At 51.9% G+C, this 20,107-nt stretch overlaps 1 protein-coding gene across 5 annotated transcripts in view; it reads right to left on the bottom strand.

The window, feature by feature from the left end:
* AK8 (adenylate kinase 8) overlaps positions 1-20,107 on the bottom strand; it is a 113,356-nt gene that overhangs the window by 85,774 nt on the left and 7,475 nt on the right. For 4 of the 5 annotated variants that reach the window (XM_088793597.1, XM_088793595.1, XM_019728912.3 and 1 more), the window contains exons 3-5: positions 18,608-18,657; positions 16,261-16,374; positions 9,432-9,500 (exon numbers count right to left, since the gene is read on the bottom strand). In XM_088793597.1, coding sequence (XP_088649723.1) covers positions 9,432-9,500; positions 16,261-16,374; positions 18,608-18,657 — 233 coding nt within the window. The remainder of the gene's footprint in view (positions 1-9,431; positions 9,501-16,260; positions 16,375-18,607; positions 18,658-20,107) is intronic. The other variant, XM_088793596.1, reaches the window with a different exon arrangement.

The raw sequence follows: 20,107 nt of genomic DNA, 5'->3' as shown, positions 1-20,107 counted from the left end.
TACACTACGCGTAAAAGACTGCTAATCCTCCTCCTTAGGGCTGTGGGGATGTCCCAGAGCTCGCAGAGCAATGATTCCAAACGCACACTGTGCGGCCCGCAGGCAGGTCACAGGCCGACCCCAGAAGTGCCCAGGGCTGTCACACCCACCGTGAAGTGCGCAGAAGCTGTTTCTCCGCAGCTCCTAAGAGACCCTAATTGCTTCACCTGCTCATCTGACATGGGAAAAGTTAACCCTGCCCACGTGGACCTCGGGGCTGGGCCCAGTGCTAAGCACTCAGCTTGTACGATCTTCTTCAATCGGGACAGAGAGACAGCCTTACTTCAGACGAGGCACTGCATGTCCCCAGAGCCACGTGGCCTGCCTGCAATTACGGGGGCTCCATGTGGAGATGCATTGAGGCCTCGGCACCTCTCAAAACCAGTCCTTTCGCCTTTTCCCAGCTGCGGCCACCGGCACAGATATGCTGGCTCAGGCCCGCAGAGGGGACCCCAGCCACCGCGGAGACCATAAGTCACGTCCCTGCTGCCTGGAGGCCTCTGCCTGTGCGCAGGTGATAACACTCCCACCGTCTGACGAGCCATCATAATCGGGCTGACAAACCTGTCCTCTCCTCCACAGTAGAGGGGGGTGACCACCCATGGAAACATTTCTTCTCTTTCTCTTAGCCAGTATTTTCCTGCCCACGATATTCCAAGTGAATCTGGTTCTGGTGACACAAAAACACCTTTGTCAAAGGGGCTGGCGCAAGATCACGGAGTCCTCAACTAAAGCCAGGCCTGGCAGCCAGGGAGCAGAGAAGCTCGGCGTGGTGGCAGGTAAAACGCCCACTGTCCTCTGACCGAGGCTGAGGCCCTTCCTCCATCCGGGCCTCGGTTTCCCCTTTCCTAAAAGGTTTTAGGCAGGCTGATTTCTAAAGACACTGTTTTTTAAAACATTGGTAAGTCACCTTGGAAGTCGTCCACAGACACAATCACTATCATGGTGCACTTTTACTTCATATTTTAAAACCCAGCGTCCTGGTGGTGGAGCCTTATTAGTCAATGAAAGAAAGGAAGAGGGAGGACACAGGAAGTGTCAGGGCACAGGGCACCGAGATCACATCAGAAGACCAGCTGTCAAACACCTGGACCTGGGTTTTGGGGTACAATGCCACCCTCTGGGTGTAGCAGTGAACTTGGTCAAGCTGTAGGCGGGGGAGGCCAAACGGAAACCTTGAAAGCACGAATAACGGGAAACAAGTTTAAGATGTGATGAGAACGGTCACCAAACACATGTCCACAATTCACACAAAAGCAAGCCTGGGAGGGCAACAGCCTTTAAAAAGCTTCTCCCCAGGGAGGCCTTAGGGCAAACGCGTTCCTGCTGCTGAAACCGCCATGAGGACGTTCAGACTGCCTTGCATAGTTGTGTTGGATTTTAAACACCGTCCCTTCCTTGGGTCAAGAGCAAGTTGGAATAGGATCTCATTGCCACGTTGGTGCAGCACTGGGGAGTTATCCGATGGCATTCAATCACTCATTTCATAAACATTTCCTGAGCTGGAGTCAGTGCCAGGTACCATGTGAGAGTCTGCAGAATGGGACAGGTGGGGCCCTGCCCTCACAGAACTCACATTCCTAATTACAAGTGCGGACGTGCAGGAGGAGGAGAGCAGGGTGCTGGGAACTCACCTAACAGGAAACCCAGGCCAGGGGGCCTCCCTGAAGATGTGACTTTCACCTAAGACTGAGGAATGAGAAGCAGCTGTCCAGCTGCGGGGTGGGGGCAGCTCAGGCAGTGAAACGAGCACGTGTGTCTGTCTTCTATGGCTGCGTAACAGATGAGCACAATCTCAGGGGCGTAAAACAACACACTTACGATCTCAGTTTCCGTGCGGCAGGACTGTGAGCCCGCCCGGCTCGGCCCTTTGCTCAGGGTCTCACAGGGCAGCCTCACGGGGTCAGCTGAGCTGCGTCCTCCTCCGGGGGCCTGAGGCAGAACTGCGTCAAAGCCCCATGAGGCTGTGGGCAGGATTCACGTCCATGCCGGTGCCTGCCTGACAGCTCTGGCTTCTTGCTGGCTGGAGGCTGCAGGCTGCCCTCAAGGCCCACGGGCTGCCCACGAGGGAAGTCTCTAACACGGCTGCGTACCTCTCAAGCCAGGACAGGGGAGCGCTCTCTGGTCTGCTAAGGTGGCGTCTCAGATCATGCAATGCCATCAGGGGGGTGATGCCTCACCACCTTTGCCCTATTCTGTTTGTCCTGCCCCCACTGAAGGGGAGGGGTTCATAAGGCCTGGACACCAGGAAGAGGGGAACCACTGGAAGCCCTGTGGGGTCTGCCCACCACAATGTACAAAGGCCCGGAGCGGGGCAGGTGCAGGCTAAGTTGGAGAAGGTCCGCAAGGCAGTGGGGCGAGAGGCACGGAGGAGGGAGGCAGAGGGCTGAAGCTGGGCTGCAGGCCGGCCCAGACCTGGGGGCTTTGCGCAGGGAGCCAAGAAGGATGGCAAGCCGGGAAGGTTCTCAGGGTGGAGGGACACAGTAAGATCAACTCTAAAAAGCCCCCTGCTTCTCTACGTGCAAAATGTTCTTTCCAGGGGGTGTCACCATGAGCTGCCTCCAGGGGAGGGAACCTGGTATCTGGGGGATAGGATGCAAGGGGGATTGGGTACCTTTAGAATTTGAGCCATGCGAATGTACTGCAGTTGAGAAATAAATTCATTCCGTTTTTTAAAAGCGATCCCTCTGGCGGCAACAAGAAGAAAGGACCAGGAAGCAGCGAGGGCAGCGGCAGGGAGATGGAGCGGGTGCCACAGAAAGGAAAGGACTCTCAGTAATTCAAGAACATGGAGAGCACGCGTGAAGGTAAGGTTTAGAGCCCTTCGGCATTGAGCCCTTCCCCAAATTTCCCGAACTCGCTGCCTCATTTCTCAGCCTCCCTTTGCCCTAGAGGGGTGGTCTGAAGAACGGGCTCTCAGAATTCAAGAACTTGGCTGCCCCTAGGAAATGGGTCCCCAACACGCAGAGCCCTCCCCCTTTTCATACGTCCAACAGAAAGTGTGGATTTCTCTGCCTCTAATGCATTTGACGGTCACTTCAAAGACATTCTTCAAAGAGACTGTGTTACACCAAAACAGGAAAGAAAGGAGAAAACCCAGCATTAACTACAGGCTCCCGACGGGTTCCGATTGCGTGGTTTTTCCCTGAACACTACCCCCTGCATTCTTTCTGTGCTCTCAATGACCAATTCTAGTCCCTGTGTAGCTAAATAATAATAATTACCATATAAATGAATATGCAGATGTGTCATTTTTCTCCCTAAAAGCAAGAACGTCTGTTTTCTTTGGATGAGGGTCTGTTTTGTTTCTGAACAACCAAAGCGCATCATTAGGAGCTTCACCTCTACTCCTGAAATCCTGTCTCCACCGGGAAGAAATGGAGAAGGTACTGGCTGCCCCTGGAGGCTCAGGAGACATTTTAAAACAAATTAAAGGAGAGATTTCTCTCCTGTCCAGGTAACAAGGGCTTGGACACGATCAGAATCAGAACTGGAAGGCCGGAAGGTGCTTCAATGCTCAGGTCTACCCCGTCGTTTTACAGACAGCAGGAAGGGAGGCACTGCCCCGCCCTGAGGGACGCGCTGGTAAGACAAGAGTGGCCAAAAGCACAGCTCCGTGTGTGCCACTCGGTTCTGGGACTGACTGTGGGACTTTGAGTGACACTCTGCGAGCCTTAGATTCTGCGTCCCTGAAACAGAAGTGACAACAGTCCGCCACCATCGGCTGTTGTACAGGTGAAATGAGATCATGGATGCCGCCCCTGGCCCTAAATGCCCAATCAGTGTTCACCATCAGCCGTGTAATGACCACGGCCTCTGTGGTGTGCTGGACAAAAGGCACACTCAGGGTCCCCCATCGTCGCTCATCAGTTTGGTAGCACCATCATCAAAAGAGTGATAGTAATGATAATTGATAGCATTATAAGTATCAATATGAATAGTATTCATTCAACCAATAGTATTAATTACAGTGCACAATATGGTCATATAGTACAATGAAAGAATAATGTCACTTATAATTAATTGATAACACTAATGAGAAATGTGATTACCATTTTGATATGGTGGTAGCAGTTGGCAAGGCCTTGCGATGCCGCGTCTCATACTTTGTCCACACTACTGGTGAGAGGCTGTGTGGACCGAGATTTTAGACAAGCCCAAGAATGGTTTACAGGAGTTAAATGCATGTTGGAGAGACTATGCGAGACCACCAAGGGGAAGTTCAGGATTCCATCAGCTCACTGTAAACAATCTGAGGTCAGAGGAAAACACGCTGCTCAAGTCGGATTCTGAAACGCACACGACAGCTCATCTCGTCTCTCGCGAGTCCCACTCCCGTGGCTGAGGACACCACAGAGCGAGCCTCGGAGAACTCCTTCTTGTTCACCAGAGATTAAACACACACAAGTTCCAGCTCTGGGCAAGGAGTACACACACACTATCCTGTCACTTCACTGAAAGCAGCTATGTTATAAGGACAGAATGCACGGGGCAGCTGTTTGGAGACTCAGGAAAGTCTGCAGTACAGGTGACTTGGGGAAGAAGACCAGAATCAAACCAGCAGCAACGCAGTATCCCACAGCCTGGACTTCAGGCAGCCTGCGGCCTGAGATGGGCAACAGGCAGGGACAGAGGCGGGGCCAGGGGGGGCTCTGTCTGGCTTGGGCAGTGGGGAAGGGGGCTCCAACAACCACGGATTGGGGAAATCTGTGTGTGTGTCTTTTCTCTGTTTCCTTACACCCCAGCCCCGCAATCCTGCTGCAGTGGCAGTGACAAAAGGGCCCTGAAACTCTGAGGAGACCACGGACGCTTCCTTCCCAGTCCCAACAGAATGAAACAAAGCCCCGTCAATTTTTCCTCCTGCTGTCCTCCTGTTCCTTGGCCCTGGCTGCAGGTGTAGTCCCAGGAAGCCTGTGGCAGAACAGAATAAATAGCATCCCAGCTTTCTGGCCAGAAACCAAAAGGAGGACCACCAGGGAACGAGACGTAACCACGGGGAGGGGAGCTCAGGAAAGCAAGCAAACGAAGCTGGTTCTGGACTCAGGGCTCACTCCAAGCTTTGCACGCATAGGTCTGACCCTCAGCAGACTTCCGACACTGAGAAATAAACTACAGCATGGCCACTGCCCAGGCCCTGAGTGGCACACACAGCACTGAGCTGGAGAGCACTGCACAGCACCACAAATCTTTGAAAACAGAAATGGGACCGAAACCACCACCCAGAGAAGATGGTTGACACTTGTGACCTGAGCCCAACTGAGTCAGCTGCCTGCGAAGACAAACATATCAACATGCAACACAGGACTCAGACAAGACCGAGCCTCAGCGACATTTAAAATGTCCCAGACAGACAGGGATCCAAGATGGCAGAATAAACGCTGCACCTGCTGCCTTCCGTGAACACATTAAAATTACAACTAAATTATAGAACATCACACCTGGAGAACCATCTGAAGTCTGGCTGAACAGAAGCTTTATAACCAAAAATATAGAGAAGAAGCCACGTAGAGACTGGTAGGAGGGGCGGAGACGCAGAACGGGCCCCAAACCTCCATGTCGTGGTTGAGAACCTGGGACACCTCAGCCGCACAGGTTCCCCCAGGCAATGTGATTTAACTTATATGTGGAATCTAAGGAACAAAATAAACAAAACAGAAACAAACTCATAGGTACAGAGAACATACTGATGGTTGCCAGATGGGAGCAGGTTGGGGGTGAGTGAAAAACAGGAAGGGGTTAAGAAGTACAAACTGGCTGTTACACAGGAATCAGGATACAGCACAAGGAATATAGTCAATAATACTGCAATAACTATGTATGGTGTCAGATGGGCACTAGGTTTGTTGGGGTGATAGATGGGAGGATGTTGGGGGGCAGGGTGAAAGGTGAAGGGATTAAAAAATACAAATTGGTAGTTACAAAATAGTCATGGGGTGTAAAGTAAAGCACAAGAAATATAGTCAATAAAATGGTAATAACTATGTATAGTGCCAGGTGGGTACTAGATTAGTCAGGGGGATCACTTCTTAAATTACATAAATGTCTAACCACTATGCTGTACACCTGGAATTAATATAAAACAATATTGAATGTCAACTGTAATTGATACAGTTAAAAAGGGGGTGGGGGAAGGGGAGTAAGAGGTCCAAATGTCCAGGTATAAAACAAATAAGTCATGGGGATGTAATGTACAGCGTGGGGAATACAGTCAATAATATTGTGATAACGTGGGACGGTGTCAGGTGGCTGCTGGACTTCTCACGGTGATCACGTCTTTAGGTGTATAAATGTTGAGTAACTATGGTGAGCCCCTGAAACTAGTATAACATTGCATGTTCGCTACCTTTTCATTAAAATCTAAATAAATAAATAAATAATGTCCAGGATACAGAATTACTCAGCACAAGGAGAACCAGGGAAATCTCCGCCCACCTGGGGGAAGATATGAGACATCACCTCCGACGACATGACGCAGGTATTGGAATAATGGGACCAGCCTCTGAAGCAGCTGTTATTCAACAATGAAAACAAAGCTCCAACGAGTACAGGTGACCCTTGAACAACGAGGAGGGTTAGGGGGACCAAGCTCCCCCACAGCTGAAATCCATGTATAATTACAGTTGGGGTCTGCACACCCTGATTCCCAGCAGTGAAACTGACCCTTGAACAACACGGGTTTGAACTGCGTGGGTCAATTGGAAAATATCCGCATACAAGTGGAGCTGCATAGCTCAAACCTGTGTTGTTCAAGGGTCAGCTGTAAATGGATGGACAAATGGAAAGCCTCAGCAAAGAAATAGTAGAAAGAAGAACTGAATGGAATTTTTAGAACTGAGAAATGCAACAATCAAATTTTAAAACTCACTGGATGGGCTCAATAGTAGAATGAAGATGGGAGAGGAAAGATTCAATAAGTCTTTATTGACTTATTAAATAAGACAATAAGAGGGTTCAAACAAATTATCAAATCCTATCAACACAGGGAAAAAAGAAAAGAACTTCAGGGACCCGTGGGGAAATACCAAAAGGTCAGATGTTCATGTCATTGGTGTCTGAGAGGGAACAAGAAAGGTGCAGAAAATTATTTGAAGAAATAATGGCTGAAAACTTCCCAAGTTTGGAGAAAACCATTAACTTGTAAATTCTAGGAGCTCAGCAAACCCCAAAAAGAATAAATCCAAAGAAATTCATGCCAAGACATGTATCATAATTTAACTGCTGAAAATTGAAAGCAAATAAAATCTTGAAAGTAGCAAGAGAAAAATGACGCATTACTTACAAGGGTTTGAGTGACTGGATTTTCCATCAGAAACCATATGGGTCAAAAGTATTTGTAATGTGCCAAAAGAAAACATTTTCAATCTAGAATTCTAAATCCAACAAAAAATATCCCTCAGGAATGAAGGCAAAACAAAGACATTCTCCACTGAAGGACAATCAAGAGAATTCATTGCCTGCATCCCTGCTCTAAAAGAATTGCTGGGGGGTGGCCAGGTGGCTCAGGTGGTTAGAGTGCGAGCTCTGAACAGCAGGGTTGCTGGTTCGATTCCCACAGGGGCCAGTGAGCTGCGCCCTCCGCAACTAGAGTGAAGGGCGATGAGTTGGAGCTGATGGGCCCTGGAGAAACACACTGTTCCCCAATATTCCCCAATAAAAAAATTGAAAAAGACCTTTAAAAAAATAAAATAAGAGATTGCTTTATTTTAAAAAAAAACAATAGCTAAAACAAGTTTTTCAGACAGAAAGAGGCATTTGGCTCATCAGGAACAAAGGGAAGAGGAATAGAAAGGTAAACACCCGGGTCAACATAATAGACTCTTCACCTCTGGAGTTCTTTACAATATAAGTGATGACTGAAAGCAAGAACTGTTCACATTGCCTGATGGGGTTTTCAATGCATCTAGATGTAGACATAAGACAATCGCAACAGGAAGGGCAGAGGAAAGGGACCTGATAGTGCACATTCTGCTTGAAGTGGTAAAACACGGAATCTAAAAGGACTGTGAAAATGCAAGCCTGTACATTGTAATTGCTAGATCATCCACTAAAAAATAAAAATAAAACTATACAAAGAGATATAACAAAAAAACAAGTGCTAAATTAAAATGGAGTACTAAAAAAAGTTCCAATAACTGATAAATTGGACTTCATTAAAATTAAAAACATCTGCTCTGTACAAGACACTCCTATGAGAACGATGAGATCACCTGCGGACTGAGGGGGGAGACTGGGCCTCAGTTTTCTCATCTTTAAAATGGGGAAGTAATGGTGTTGACCAAATAGGGTTCCTCAGGAGCCTGTGGGGGAAAAGCACTCACGCAGCATCCATCGGTGCACAGCAGTCAGTCACTGTTCCTGCTGTCCCTCGTTTGCCACTCCACATCCTCCCACCCTCTCCACTCTTCTTCTGGATTCCAGTCACCAATTCCAGTGTGTGTGTGGTGGGTGGTTCCTACACCACCAACAAGCAATTCTAGGACATCACCTGGTGTCTTTCCTGCAACTCAACTCATTTCTGACATTATCTACCGAGAGATAGCATCAGATTCCACAGTTTGAGGGCTCGGTCCTACTTCAGACGCCAGTCACAAGTCCAGATTGTCACCTGTGCTTCTGACCAACTGGCTCTAAACCAGAGGTTCCCAGGACCCCCTTCTCGGGCTCAATTAATTTGCTAGAGCAGCTCACAGAACTCAGAGAAACAGTGTACTTACTAGATCATGGGTTTACTATAAAATGATATAATTCAGGAACAGCCAGGCGGAAGTGATACATAGGGCAAGGCATGTGGGAAAGAGCATGGAGCTTCCATGCCCTCTGTGGGTGCCACTCTCCCAGCACCCCCACATGTTCACCAACTTGGAACCTCTCTGAACCCAGTCCTATTGGGTTTTTATGGATGCTTCACTACACCAGCATGGTTGGCCATTGGCAATTGATTCAACCTCCAAAGGGGGCACTGGCCAATCAGAGGATGGAAGGAGAGTTTGGGGTACCCCGTTCTCCTTCTGCCCCTCCAGGTCCAGGGGTGTCCAGTTCCCCACACTATGGGTCTCAGGTCACTTCACCAGCACTGGTTGGTTGCCTTATCTACAAATTCCCCCCATTCCGTAGCTGTCCTTTTGTTAAATGCTCTCCTGTGACCCCTTGGGACGGGCCGCTCTTCTACAGGTGCCTCAGTGGACACCCCAGATTCCACCAGGTTCCATCCAAGGTGAAATCCACAGCCACAGGCTGACCTTCACTGAGTTCCGACTTGTCTGTTTTACCCTCCTCTGAAGGCCCTTGGTCATCTTCACTCTAGGACACGGACACACGCCCCTCAGCCTCCTTCACCTGGTCACCCAGCCCATCTCCGCGGGAGCCACGCTGGCTCCACGCAGCTTGCTTACCTGCTTGACACAGCCCTCCTCACGAATGCGCTCCTGAATCAGCCTGACGAGCAGCATGCTGGGCACGGACTACAAGAAAGAGGACACGCGGTGACGGCCTGAACCTGCCTGCTGAGCTGGCAGGACACAACTGGCAGCTCTGGGACTCGGCGGAGACCTGAGGACCCAGCCTGTGGACACCAAGCTTCTGCAGGTGCCTGGCCAATGCCCCATGGCTTCTGCAAAGCCCAGGCCCACCTGTGGCCCCGCCCTCTTCTGAGATCCCCTGCCCCCCCTTCCCTCTCGCTCTTGCTTACCGGTGCCCCCACCCAAATGCTCTCCCCCTGCCCCACCCGTGGGCCTCCAGGCTCCCTCCGAGCCTCCACCCCGAGCACTGCTGCCCCTCCTCAGGCTGGCTTGGCATATGAAGGTGGGATGAAGGACATCCTTGGGGAACACGGCATCCCTGTACCCAGCTCCCAGGAGAGGGCCAGGAGCGAGGTAGGACAGAAGGCTGGAGGTCTCTGGTCTCAGGAGGAGGATGCGAAAGACAGATCCCAGGGAGACCCTTGGGGGCCACTGTGTCAGCCAGGGACTCAGACAACCACGGTTTGACCCTGGGACAGGTGCCTTCAATGCTCCGAGTGACCCTGGACAGGTGCCTTCAATGCTCTGAGCCTTGGTTTCCTCACTGGTAAATGATGAAGACAATGAGCTTCCAAGAGTTGCCGTGAGGATTAAATGAGATGACACATGTGATGAGCTTGGGACACGCCTGGTCCCCAGCAAGGGCTCAGTGCTGTGGCAGTTATTGCCCCTGAGTACCCTTAATATACCCCACACGCTCTTTCCTTGGTGGGGCTCTGGACGAAGCAGCAGCTCTGCCAGGGGGCCATGGACGCCTGGTGCGGGTCGCCTCCCCTTGTACACAACCAGCGGCCAAAAATCTCTCCCAACTCCCACTCACATCTCTGATAAAGGCTGTAGGAGGTCGGAATACATTCCAAACACTAAGTCCCATTGCTGGGGGGGGGGATTCATGGAACAGCCTTTCTTACTCGTGGCTACAGAATGACCGTTGCAGCTCTAGCCAGTTCGGTGACCTTGGGCTAGTCTTGACCTCTCCAGGCCTCACACAACTTGCCAGAAGAAATGAGCAACAGTGCTGTAATTTTTGCTTTTATCTTCTGCCCAGCATCCATACACCCCCACCTCTAGCAACACAGACCCAAAGTTCCTTTGAGGAGCTGCCCTCTTGCCCTTCCGCTGATATCATTTCCGTAGGTTCAAACCCACCCTCAGACCCAGAGGAGGGCTCTGATTGGTGCAAGCTGATCAGCATATCTCACTCCTAGCCACTGAGATTGCTTCAGAGGCTGTCCATGACCCAATCCCAGCCAGTGAGAGGCAGGCCCAGGGACAGGAACCCTTGCTTTGCACCGGATCCGAAGCTGAGAGGATGTAAGAGCTGGAGCTGCAGCAGCCCCTGTGCAGGCATGAGGGGAGTGTGAGAGAATGAAGCAGAATAAAGGGAGAGAGAGAAACCCGGTCTCTCAACCCCAGAACGGCCTTTCCAGGGATACGCAATTAGAAGAGGAAGACAGCAGACAATGAGAGGATGAGGAAGGGGGAGTCTCTGATGGGAACCAGACTTGTAATGTGTCCACTTGAAAGTTATGGGGCTACAATGGCTTCTACTAAGTGCACAGCAAAAGTCAAGAGCAAGAGTGAGCAAGAGAGAATGAATGAATGAATGAATGAATGAATGAATGAATGAATGAATGACACGTAGAGAAAAGAAGCCAGAGAGACAAGGAGGCTAGCCAGCAACAGTCCCTGGTTCCAGCATCTCCTAAGACACCTGTGTCCTTCCACCTGTCCTGTCCCCCACCTTTCTAATTTCTTGCTTAAGCCAGGTGTTCTCAACTTGAACGTGCATCCTGAAAGAGCTTGTTAGAGCACAGATCACTGTCCCCATCCCAGAGTTTCTGATTCAGCAGGTCTGGGGTGGAGCTGAGAATCTGCATTTCTAACAAGTTTTCAGGTGAGGCTGCAGGTCCAGGAGAATCACTGTCTTAGCAAACTCAAAACACTCAAGGGCCCTACCTCACGGAGGGAGGTTGCTGGAGGGAGGGTGTCTCTCTGCCCATGCCCATATCCTCCCAGTGATCCCAGGAAACTTTCCCAGGCTGCCAAGGGAAGGGGTTGGGCAGCCTTGCCCCCACCCTCCTCGCCCCCTCCTAGCCTTTCCTGACCCCTCGTGACCCTCTCGACTTCAGGCAGAGGCAGTTTCCACCCTGAGGCCAGTTTCTCCAGATTTGTTTCCCTTCCCTAACAAGACCTATTCAAGAGACAGCATTCAAACAGGTTGGGGGGGAGACGGGTAGGGGGTGCAAGCCAGTCAGAGAACAAGGGTTTGGGTAGATAGGGCACAGCGCCCCCTGCAGTCTGCACAGTGGGGGACCGGTCGGTGACTTTGAGCTCTACCCCTTCTGGGTGCCCCCTGCCACGGTGCTGTCCTGATGCCAGCTTTGATGTGTCATGTCTGGGAGGGGGGAAGGGGGGGGCAGGCTTCTCGGAGCCCTGCCAAACTGTCTTTGCAGGAATCTGGCTTCCTCCTTCCCGAGCTCTGCCATGCTCTCCCGCACCAGCCCCAAAGCCTAGTTTCTTGGGGAGAACCAGGGACAAACTGATGGAGCCGAGTGAAGCCCCTGCTGGTTACAGAGAAGGCCCAGCCCAGGCCCCTGGCCCCTCATCTCCCGGTGAGGGGCTCGGTGACAATGGAACACCCAGCCTGCTTCCTTGCTGTCAAGGGCAGAATCAGCTGTGTTGGCTCCAATATGGGCCTTTCTTGTCCTGCCAGCCCCCAGTGTCTGGGCCGGGGCAGAGCCTCGGAGGTGTCTGCTGCAGTGCAGAGGCATCCAGGGCTGCGGGTTCAGACCCTGGCTCTGCCACCTGGGGCGCCTCACTTAACTTCTCCAAGACTGGCTTCCTCACCGGGATGACACGAGCCAGCGTGGTCCCATCCCCAGGCCCCACTGTCAGGGCCCCTAAGCTCCCTGGGTCACCTTTGGGTGACATTCGCTCAGGAGCCATAGGCATTGTGATCTGCAGTATGAGCTTCCACCCAGAGCAGAGTCTGAGGGGAACCGCTGCGACTCCTGGTCTCCGACTCCCACCCCTTTCCCCCAAAGGGGCTCCTGGTGGGGAAGGAAGCCCAGCGCTTGGACTTGAGCTCAGGTCAGAAGTGATCAGAGAATGCTTTCAAGACAGCTCTCACTTCAAAGTTTCTGCTGCTTCTCAGGGTTGTCAGGGAGGGTATACATGGGAGGAACTTCCCAGGTTCCGAGAGGCAGCAGCGGGTGGGGTGGCAGGAGATCAGAGGAGGGAGAGGAGACAAGACTTTGAAGGGAGCGCACAGACCCCCCTACCCCCACCCCCACCCACCCCAGGCCCCTGACAGGCCCACAGAGGGCAGTGGTCTGGAAGGGAGGCCCTAAGGTGGGAACGGCCACTTTACAAGGAGCTTGAGTCTGATCCTCGGGTTTCTCTGTCACCATCCTGGGCTGTAATTACCTCCACTACCCCAAACCTTCCAAAAAGGCCTGTCCCACACCACTGCCTTGAGTGGCTGACGGGGAACACCGAGCATGTATAGCTTTACAATAGTTTAGGGTAAACAGTCAAAAACAAAAAAAAAGCTCTTTCCAATCCCTGGTCACCTGGACCCCCAGCATGCTCAGGCATGTCCCTGCCCACATGGGTTTGGTGGCCCTCTGCCTGATTCTGGAACCTTCTACTCTCCTTAGTGTGACCGTGGTTATGGCTCCACGGAGCCCCGAAATCCTGTCACCTGTACACTCTTCCCAGCCCAGAGCCAGCCTGGGACCCAGGAGCTGCTTAGGGAACACCTGAGAAACGAATCACCAGTCAAGCCACGGCGGCCTGAGGCTTCCTGGCCCCATACCCTGGGTTGTGCTCAGTTTTATGGCGCCCTCAGTCTCCCCACTGGCCAGAAGTTCCCAGGGGCAAGGAGAAGGCGCTCGTCTTTGGCTCTCCCCTGGCACTGCTGGAGAGCACTTGGCGAACAGCAGGTGACTAGGAAGCACTTCAGAAACCGTTTGGAAATGCCTGAAGCAGAGGCGTGTTGGTTAACAGCAGCAACCTAAGAGGCTTCTGCATAGGTGGACGGAGCCAGGATTAACAGGAGAAAATCAGGCATCTGAAGGTGCTACTGCTACTTGCAGAGAACTGTAAGGGGCCCAAATCAGTGGATGATTTAAAGACGACGCTTAATGAGGAGACTGCCTGGCGGGCGGCCGTCTGCGGCAAGGCCACGCGCAGCGGCCCCACTCGCACCCATTTGTGTTCTCTGACCCTTTCACTCCTTCATCAGTCCTGACATCCGGCCTTTCATCTTCCCTCCCAACCCCCCCCCCCCCCCCCCCCGTGCTTCCCAGCAAAGAACCCCAACAAGACACCCTTGAAAACACTTCGATGTGGTCTGAAATACGCTGATAATTAGCATAATGAAACCCAGGAGGAATGTCCTGAAACTCCCACCTCTCCGTTGAATGTCATAAACCTAATAAAAGCATCTGTATCCTAGAAATAAGCCTGCCTCCCTCCTGCACCCTGAGAAGCTTTTCTTCTGCACAAAATGAGATAATCCACTTCTTTCTAACACCATATTCCCACCACCAAAAGCTGGTGTCCCCCCAAACTATAACCGCACACCCCGACTCCTGCAGGACTGTGGACTGGGAGGGGTAGGGCAGGGGGCATCACATGCCCCCCACCCCATGGTTCCCCGCCAGGCCACATGGGGGCAGGAAGTGCTCTGGATTAAACAGTTTTAGAATTGGTTCCCTGTGGGGTTGGATGACATTGCTGAGTGGGGGTCTCCTTCCCTTCTATCCAGTTGCTGCAATCAGTAAACTCGGGTTGGGGGTCTGCCTCAGTCACACCCGCAACACGAGAACCGCTCACCTCACAGGGCCCTCCCAGCCATGTCCGCGCTGCATGGCCTCGCCGAGCCCTCTGTCCACAGCCCTCCCAGAACTGTCCGGGGCCTGGGGACACCTGACCAGCTGGCCAAAGCCGATCCCCTTTCCTGAGAATTGGGCCTTGGAGCTACCTCTGTGGGTGGTCTGAACCCAGGAGCAGGATGGTGGTCATGAGTGGCCTAGAAAGACAGAAGAGGGAACCATGGAGAGGATGGAGATGAAAGACGCAGTGGCCTCAGAGAGGTGGAGAGAGGCCCAGGGCGGCTGCCCGATTCCTGGCCCACAGCCCACGAGGTGGTGCTTCCTCTGTCCGGGTCCCAGGAGCCAGTGTATCTCCCTTCTGATCCTCCCTTCTGCCCTGAGCAACCAAGCGCTGGCCACAACAGTTGTCCCACCAGCCACCATTCACCGGAGGCCCATGGGGCCTGGAAACGCCTTCCAAGTTCAGTGACGGGGAAGAGCGACCACACAGCCACGTGGTAAAGACCTCGCCTATTGAAACGCAGATGAAGCTGGGCCACTGGCTCTCAGCGCAGCCCGCAGCCCTGCAGAGGCTGCTGGGGCCGAGTTAGGGGGTCCCCAGGCCCGAACCCCGCCCTGGCCCTGGGCAATTCCTTCACCTCCACAGGCTTTGTAGGGAGATGAGGAGGGGAGCAGGGAGGCCCAGAAAACGCCCAGCACACACTCAGGGCTCAGCAGACACAAGGTCCTCACTGCTCTCAGCTGTCTCCCCTGTCTCCCCTCACAAACAGGACACAGCCTGGGTCACGTGAAGAATGTCCTAAGGGTCCAGCCCTGTGGCTGTGCCCTGAATGTCTGTGGCCCCTGCAGCCCAACCATGTGTTGAAATCTTAACCCTCACGGTGACAGTATTGGGAGGTGGGGTCTTCGGGAGGTGATGAGGTCAGAGGGTGGAGCCCCGAACGGGGTCAGTGCCCTCGTACAAGAGGCCCCAGACAGCTCCCTCGGCTTTCTGCCCTGTGAGCACACAGGAGAAGACGACCGTCAGCAGACGTTGAATCTGCTGGCGCCCTGATCTGGGACTCCAGCCTCCAGAACTGAGAGATAGGACTTGTCCTTTGCAAGACACCCAGCCTGTGGTATTTTGTGAACGCAGCCTGAAAAAACTAAGACACCTGCTTATGCTCCAATGGGGATTTTAAAGAAACATTTTAAAGTTTCTATTTGCATTAAAGAGAAGCAACATGATGAAGCCCTATATTTCCCTTTTGATAAAAGAATGTCTTTCAAATACAGGGTTGGTGGGATTTTAGAAACAGTCCTTATGGGATGTGTGTGAGAGGGACAGCGTGGGCGGGGCTGCCTGACCCAGGAGGTGGCCCCTGTGCTCAGGCAGCCCTGACGTGCTAGCCCTGAGGTGCCATGTGTGCGTGGGATCTTTCCACCCAGGAGAGCGCTGGATGCCCGCGCTTTCAGCTGCCGGCCAGCCCAGCTCTCACGTCCTGGCACAGGCCAGCAGGTGCATCAGCTGTAGGACGGAGCCCCTGCCCGCCCCCATCCTTACCCCCCACACACATCCACGCCCACCTGATTTGACCAGAAGAAGAGAAGGAACAAGCCTGGGCCCCTCGGTCAGTACAAAAATGGCCTCCTCACTCCACTGCTGATCCTTTCCCACCAAAAACTCCACACCTCGCTACCCACCAGCATATATGCGTCCTACTTAAGAATTCTCTCCTTCCTTCCATCACATCCTGCCTGTAACTCATGTTACCCCAGCACTTGCTCTCATTTAATCCAACACGAAATGGAAATTAACGGGGGGAGGGGCAGGTGATGGGGGAGCCTTGGGAACTCTTGTCACTCCCCAGGGCCAGTCCTACCTTCATTTTCTGATAATGCCTCCTGGCATCTGCAGCCAGAGAGGAAAAGTTTTTTGCTATCAAGTTCTCCATGGTGAGAAGATTGCTTTTCAGATGTTTGCAAAGCCACATTGCCTGAAGAAAGAAAAGAGGAAAAGAAAATTTCAGTGAAAGCTATAATTAAGCGAACTCCATTATAATGCTTAGGTCTTTCCATATTCTACTAGAACAGACGGGCCACAGGGAAGCATCATTATTTCTGGCAGGAGGAAGACCACCCAGGGAGACAAACCCATAAAGTAACCCTCAGCCTAGGAATTCTGCTTGCATGCTCTCTCCCCTTCAACCAGCCACTGGCTCCTAACAGAGCTGGAAAACCCACAAAGGGGCGCTGCTTTAGCTGTCCTGGGCATACCGTTCCAAGCTCTGTGGACAATGAGTTTTTAACGCAAGAAAGCCTTCTAACAGGAAATGCAGGGCCAGGACCTACATATGGGTCACAACCACACTCTTAAATGTTGGGAGGTGACCTATTCTGGCCAACTGTGCATTTAGTTAATTCATGACTATTATTTACACAAGGGAATAATGAACTTGAAGGAATAACAATGCATAAAATGTTCTTAATACCAAGATTATGTTGATGACCATTTTGGTGTCAGGATGATTCCGAGGGCCCTGAAGGTCCCCGGGCAGGTACAAACCTTACTTCTCTCTGTTCCTCAAGCTGGGACATGTCGATGACGCCATCAGGAAAGAGCCCTATAGGGTCCTTGTTGGGACTCTACTATGTATCATTTTATTGTGACATTAGGTTCTGCGTGTCCACATAGAGCAGTCAGGGGCAGGGACAGCGAATTCACCAAAAGGCGACAAGCTACAAGCTGCAACACCAGATAAGCGCTGTCGGGCCCTGACCTTGGCCGAGTTGGGACTTGACAGAAGACGGTCTCTGCTCTGACTCACAAGTGCTTCATGAATTCAACCCTGTGATCAGAGAAGAGCCAGAGCCAGGAAGGAAGACAGGTGGTCCAAGAGTGTCCTTCACCAAATGATAGCTCTCACGCTGAGCAACCCGACTCTGCTTTTACACAGCTCCCTGAGCCTGTCTGTCGGGGTGCAGAGGCTACCACCCTACTTCCCAGCGTCAGAATCCCCTCATCAGAATCCCCTCGGAAGCTGTTCAACCAGCTTCCTGAGCCTCCCCAGGGGACACTGATGAGGTGAACCTGGTGGGGAGTCAGGAACCTGCGTTTTCCAAAGCACCCTGGTAACGCTCGCTCGTGCTGGCCAGGTCTGGGAGCCCCAGTAAAAGAGCAACTCTAATAGCAAAACAGTGGTTCAGGCAGGAGGACTGCAGACAGGAGTGAAAGCTGACAGCCTGGTCGTGCAGATCAAAGTAGAAAAACTACAGAGAGAGACTGACAGATGGATAGAAAGACAGACAGACAGGTGCACAGAACAGGGAGGGACACTAACTCTGACGCACAGCAGAGGCAGGTTATTTTGTGCAAGGATCGGCCATCTTAATTCCTTTGCAGAATAAAGCAAAATGCCAGCTAATCAGGGAAACAGCCTGCTCCATTCTCCAGGCCTGGGACGAGGGCTCAGCAATGACAGTCACCCAGGGAGGGGTACCCGGCTCTTAAAAGACACAAAGAGTCCCATCTCAGATGACTGAAGTGTTAACAAGGTTTGGGCACTTCAGAAAAAGGAGCTTAAAGATTAAAACCGCCCCGGGATGAAGCACACCGGCTTCAGGGACAGGGGTCTCCCCCAAGGAGGGAGAGACAAAAAAGGGGTGAGGTGGGATGCCGTGCTCACGGTGTCTTTAAAGTTGGCTTTCAAATGGAAAACGGATCACCAAAACGAGTACGGCGAAATGATAGATTCCTGTAACATCTGGGCGTTTCTATGCTTTTCTGATTGGCTGAACTAGTTCATAATTAAAACTTGAAGAGCAATATCTGGAGATTCCACACCAAAGGTCTTTGACACGTGTACGCTGTCTGACCCAGCACCCCGACTTCCAGGGCTGTCTCCTCAGGTTAATACCAAGGCTGTTCAAAGACACAGCCCTGTCGCCATGAGCAACCCCCGCAAGGTAGATCCCAAAATGTTCAAATAAGGCTTATCTCTGGAGGGTTGAAGAGTTATCGTTTCTGGGTTTTGTGGTTTTGGTTTTATTTTTTTAGTATTTTCTAGGTTTTCTACCGTGAACCCTACTGCCTCTTGCAATAAGAAAATAAGAAGCCAGAGGAGAATCAGCAAAGCTCAGCAGTGCTGAACTCAGGGACGTGCAGTCTCATCCCAGCTCTGCAGCCTGTGACAGATGACAGCATCACAACACTGCATACAACGCACTTACGATAGTTGTTTTCCCCGCGGCAGGTGGACCTAACACCACAATCTTCGGCACTGTGGAATGAAAAGATTTGAATGTCACTGCACCATGTGACAAAGCAACCTCCCACGTCTGTGCTGCTCTGGGTGCATCATTTCTTTCCTCCCCAGATTTCATTTTCTGCAAGTGACACGGTCGTTTGTAACCCAGTGCTTCAGAGACGCTCTCGCCATACAACATATTCTCTGTGTTTAGAGAGGTAAGTGATCACGGAGCTGCTTTATTTTTCTGTCTCTGAGGGGACACGGACATGGTAACTTGTTTGCCAAACTAATAAATATCAAGAACAATTGAGATTTCAAACACCATAAAGCATTTTAAACAGGGACTTCGTCTCAGGGACACGCTCTCAAATAAAGCTGTATTTTATGTAAATCGACCTTCGAGGCTTGGTTTTTTAAAATATATTTATGCCTTTTTATTTAGCAAATTGTATTTCCCCATCATTTTACGGAGGCAAATAATGGAGGAAAGCCGGCAGTGTATGGGCCAGATTTATAAAACCCCAGCTAGGAAAGTCTTTGTTTTCAAATATGGGCATTTTGATGCAAATAGAAACACTGGCTGCTTGCTTCACCCTGAGACTCGTGGCTCCGGCAGGCTTTTGGCCATGCAGAATTCTTGAAGTGGCTACCGGACCACTGAGTGGGTGCTGGCTGCTGGAAAAGACCAGCATCTCAAGAAGAGCGTGGGAGGTGTGTGCACTTGGGTCAAAATAAAGGAAACAGAACGTGGCAGCTGCACAGGGGATGCGCTGACGGCCAGCTTGATTGTGTCGCCCTTCCCCCTAACTACGGGGGTGGGGAGGGGTGCAGAACAGCCACGGCCATGTAGGGCCCTGAGCCCAGCCCCCTGAGCCCCTAATGTCTGCAAGCAGAGCCCATTCCTGCCAGGCCACCGGGAAAGAACCCATCCATGCAGAGACCTGACCTGGCAGTGAACTCTGAGAAGGAACTAGAGTGTCCATTTGGGCCACGACGTAACGACCAGCCAGACTGCTTGCGTTTAAATTCACAGCTCCGTCTGGTTTTCAGGGAACACATGGAGGAAAAGTTCAAGATAATTCAGTGATTCACTCCACACAACTCACTGAGCGCCTCTTCCGTGCTCAGCATGGAGCTGCGTGCTGCCGAGGAAAGTAAGGTGGCCACAGGCCCTGGTGACAGTCGCGTCGCGAGGTGATGCATTAGATGAGCCCCGACAGGGAGCAGTGGTCCTGTGCCCACCTCCGACGACGGAACTGCTCTCCCCGGAACACGAATGACGTGGGACACAGGTCATGGCTTTCTGCTTTACTTGATTTTGACGTGTCCCCAACTAACTGCTTTAGGACACTGTCGTTTGCTACATCTCTAAACACGTGTGAGTCTGCTTCACAGCCCCATCAAGGTGTGAAATGTGGGTAACTTGCGTCTCGCCTGTGGAGGGTGATGTGAATCGGGCAGGAGCGTGGGGGCCGGAAGG

This window comes from Rhinolophus sinicus, chromosome 16, assembly GCF_057876585.1.
Source record: "Rhinolophus sinicus isolate RSI-liver-muscle chromosome 16, RSI-T2T, whole genome shotgun sequence".
NCBI lineage: Eukaryota > Metazoa > Chordata > Mammalia > Chiroptera > Rhinolophidae > Rhinolophus > Rhinolophus sinicus.
Note: the sequence above shows the minus strand (reverse complement) of the source record. Positions and strands in the feature narration are given on the sequence as shown.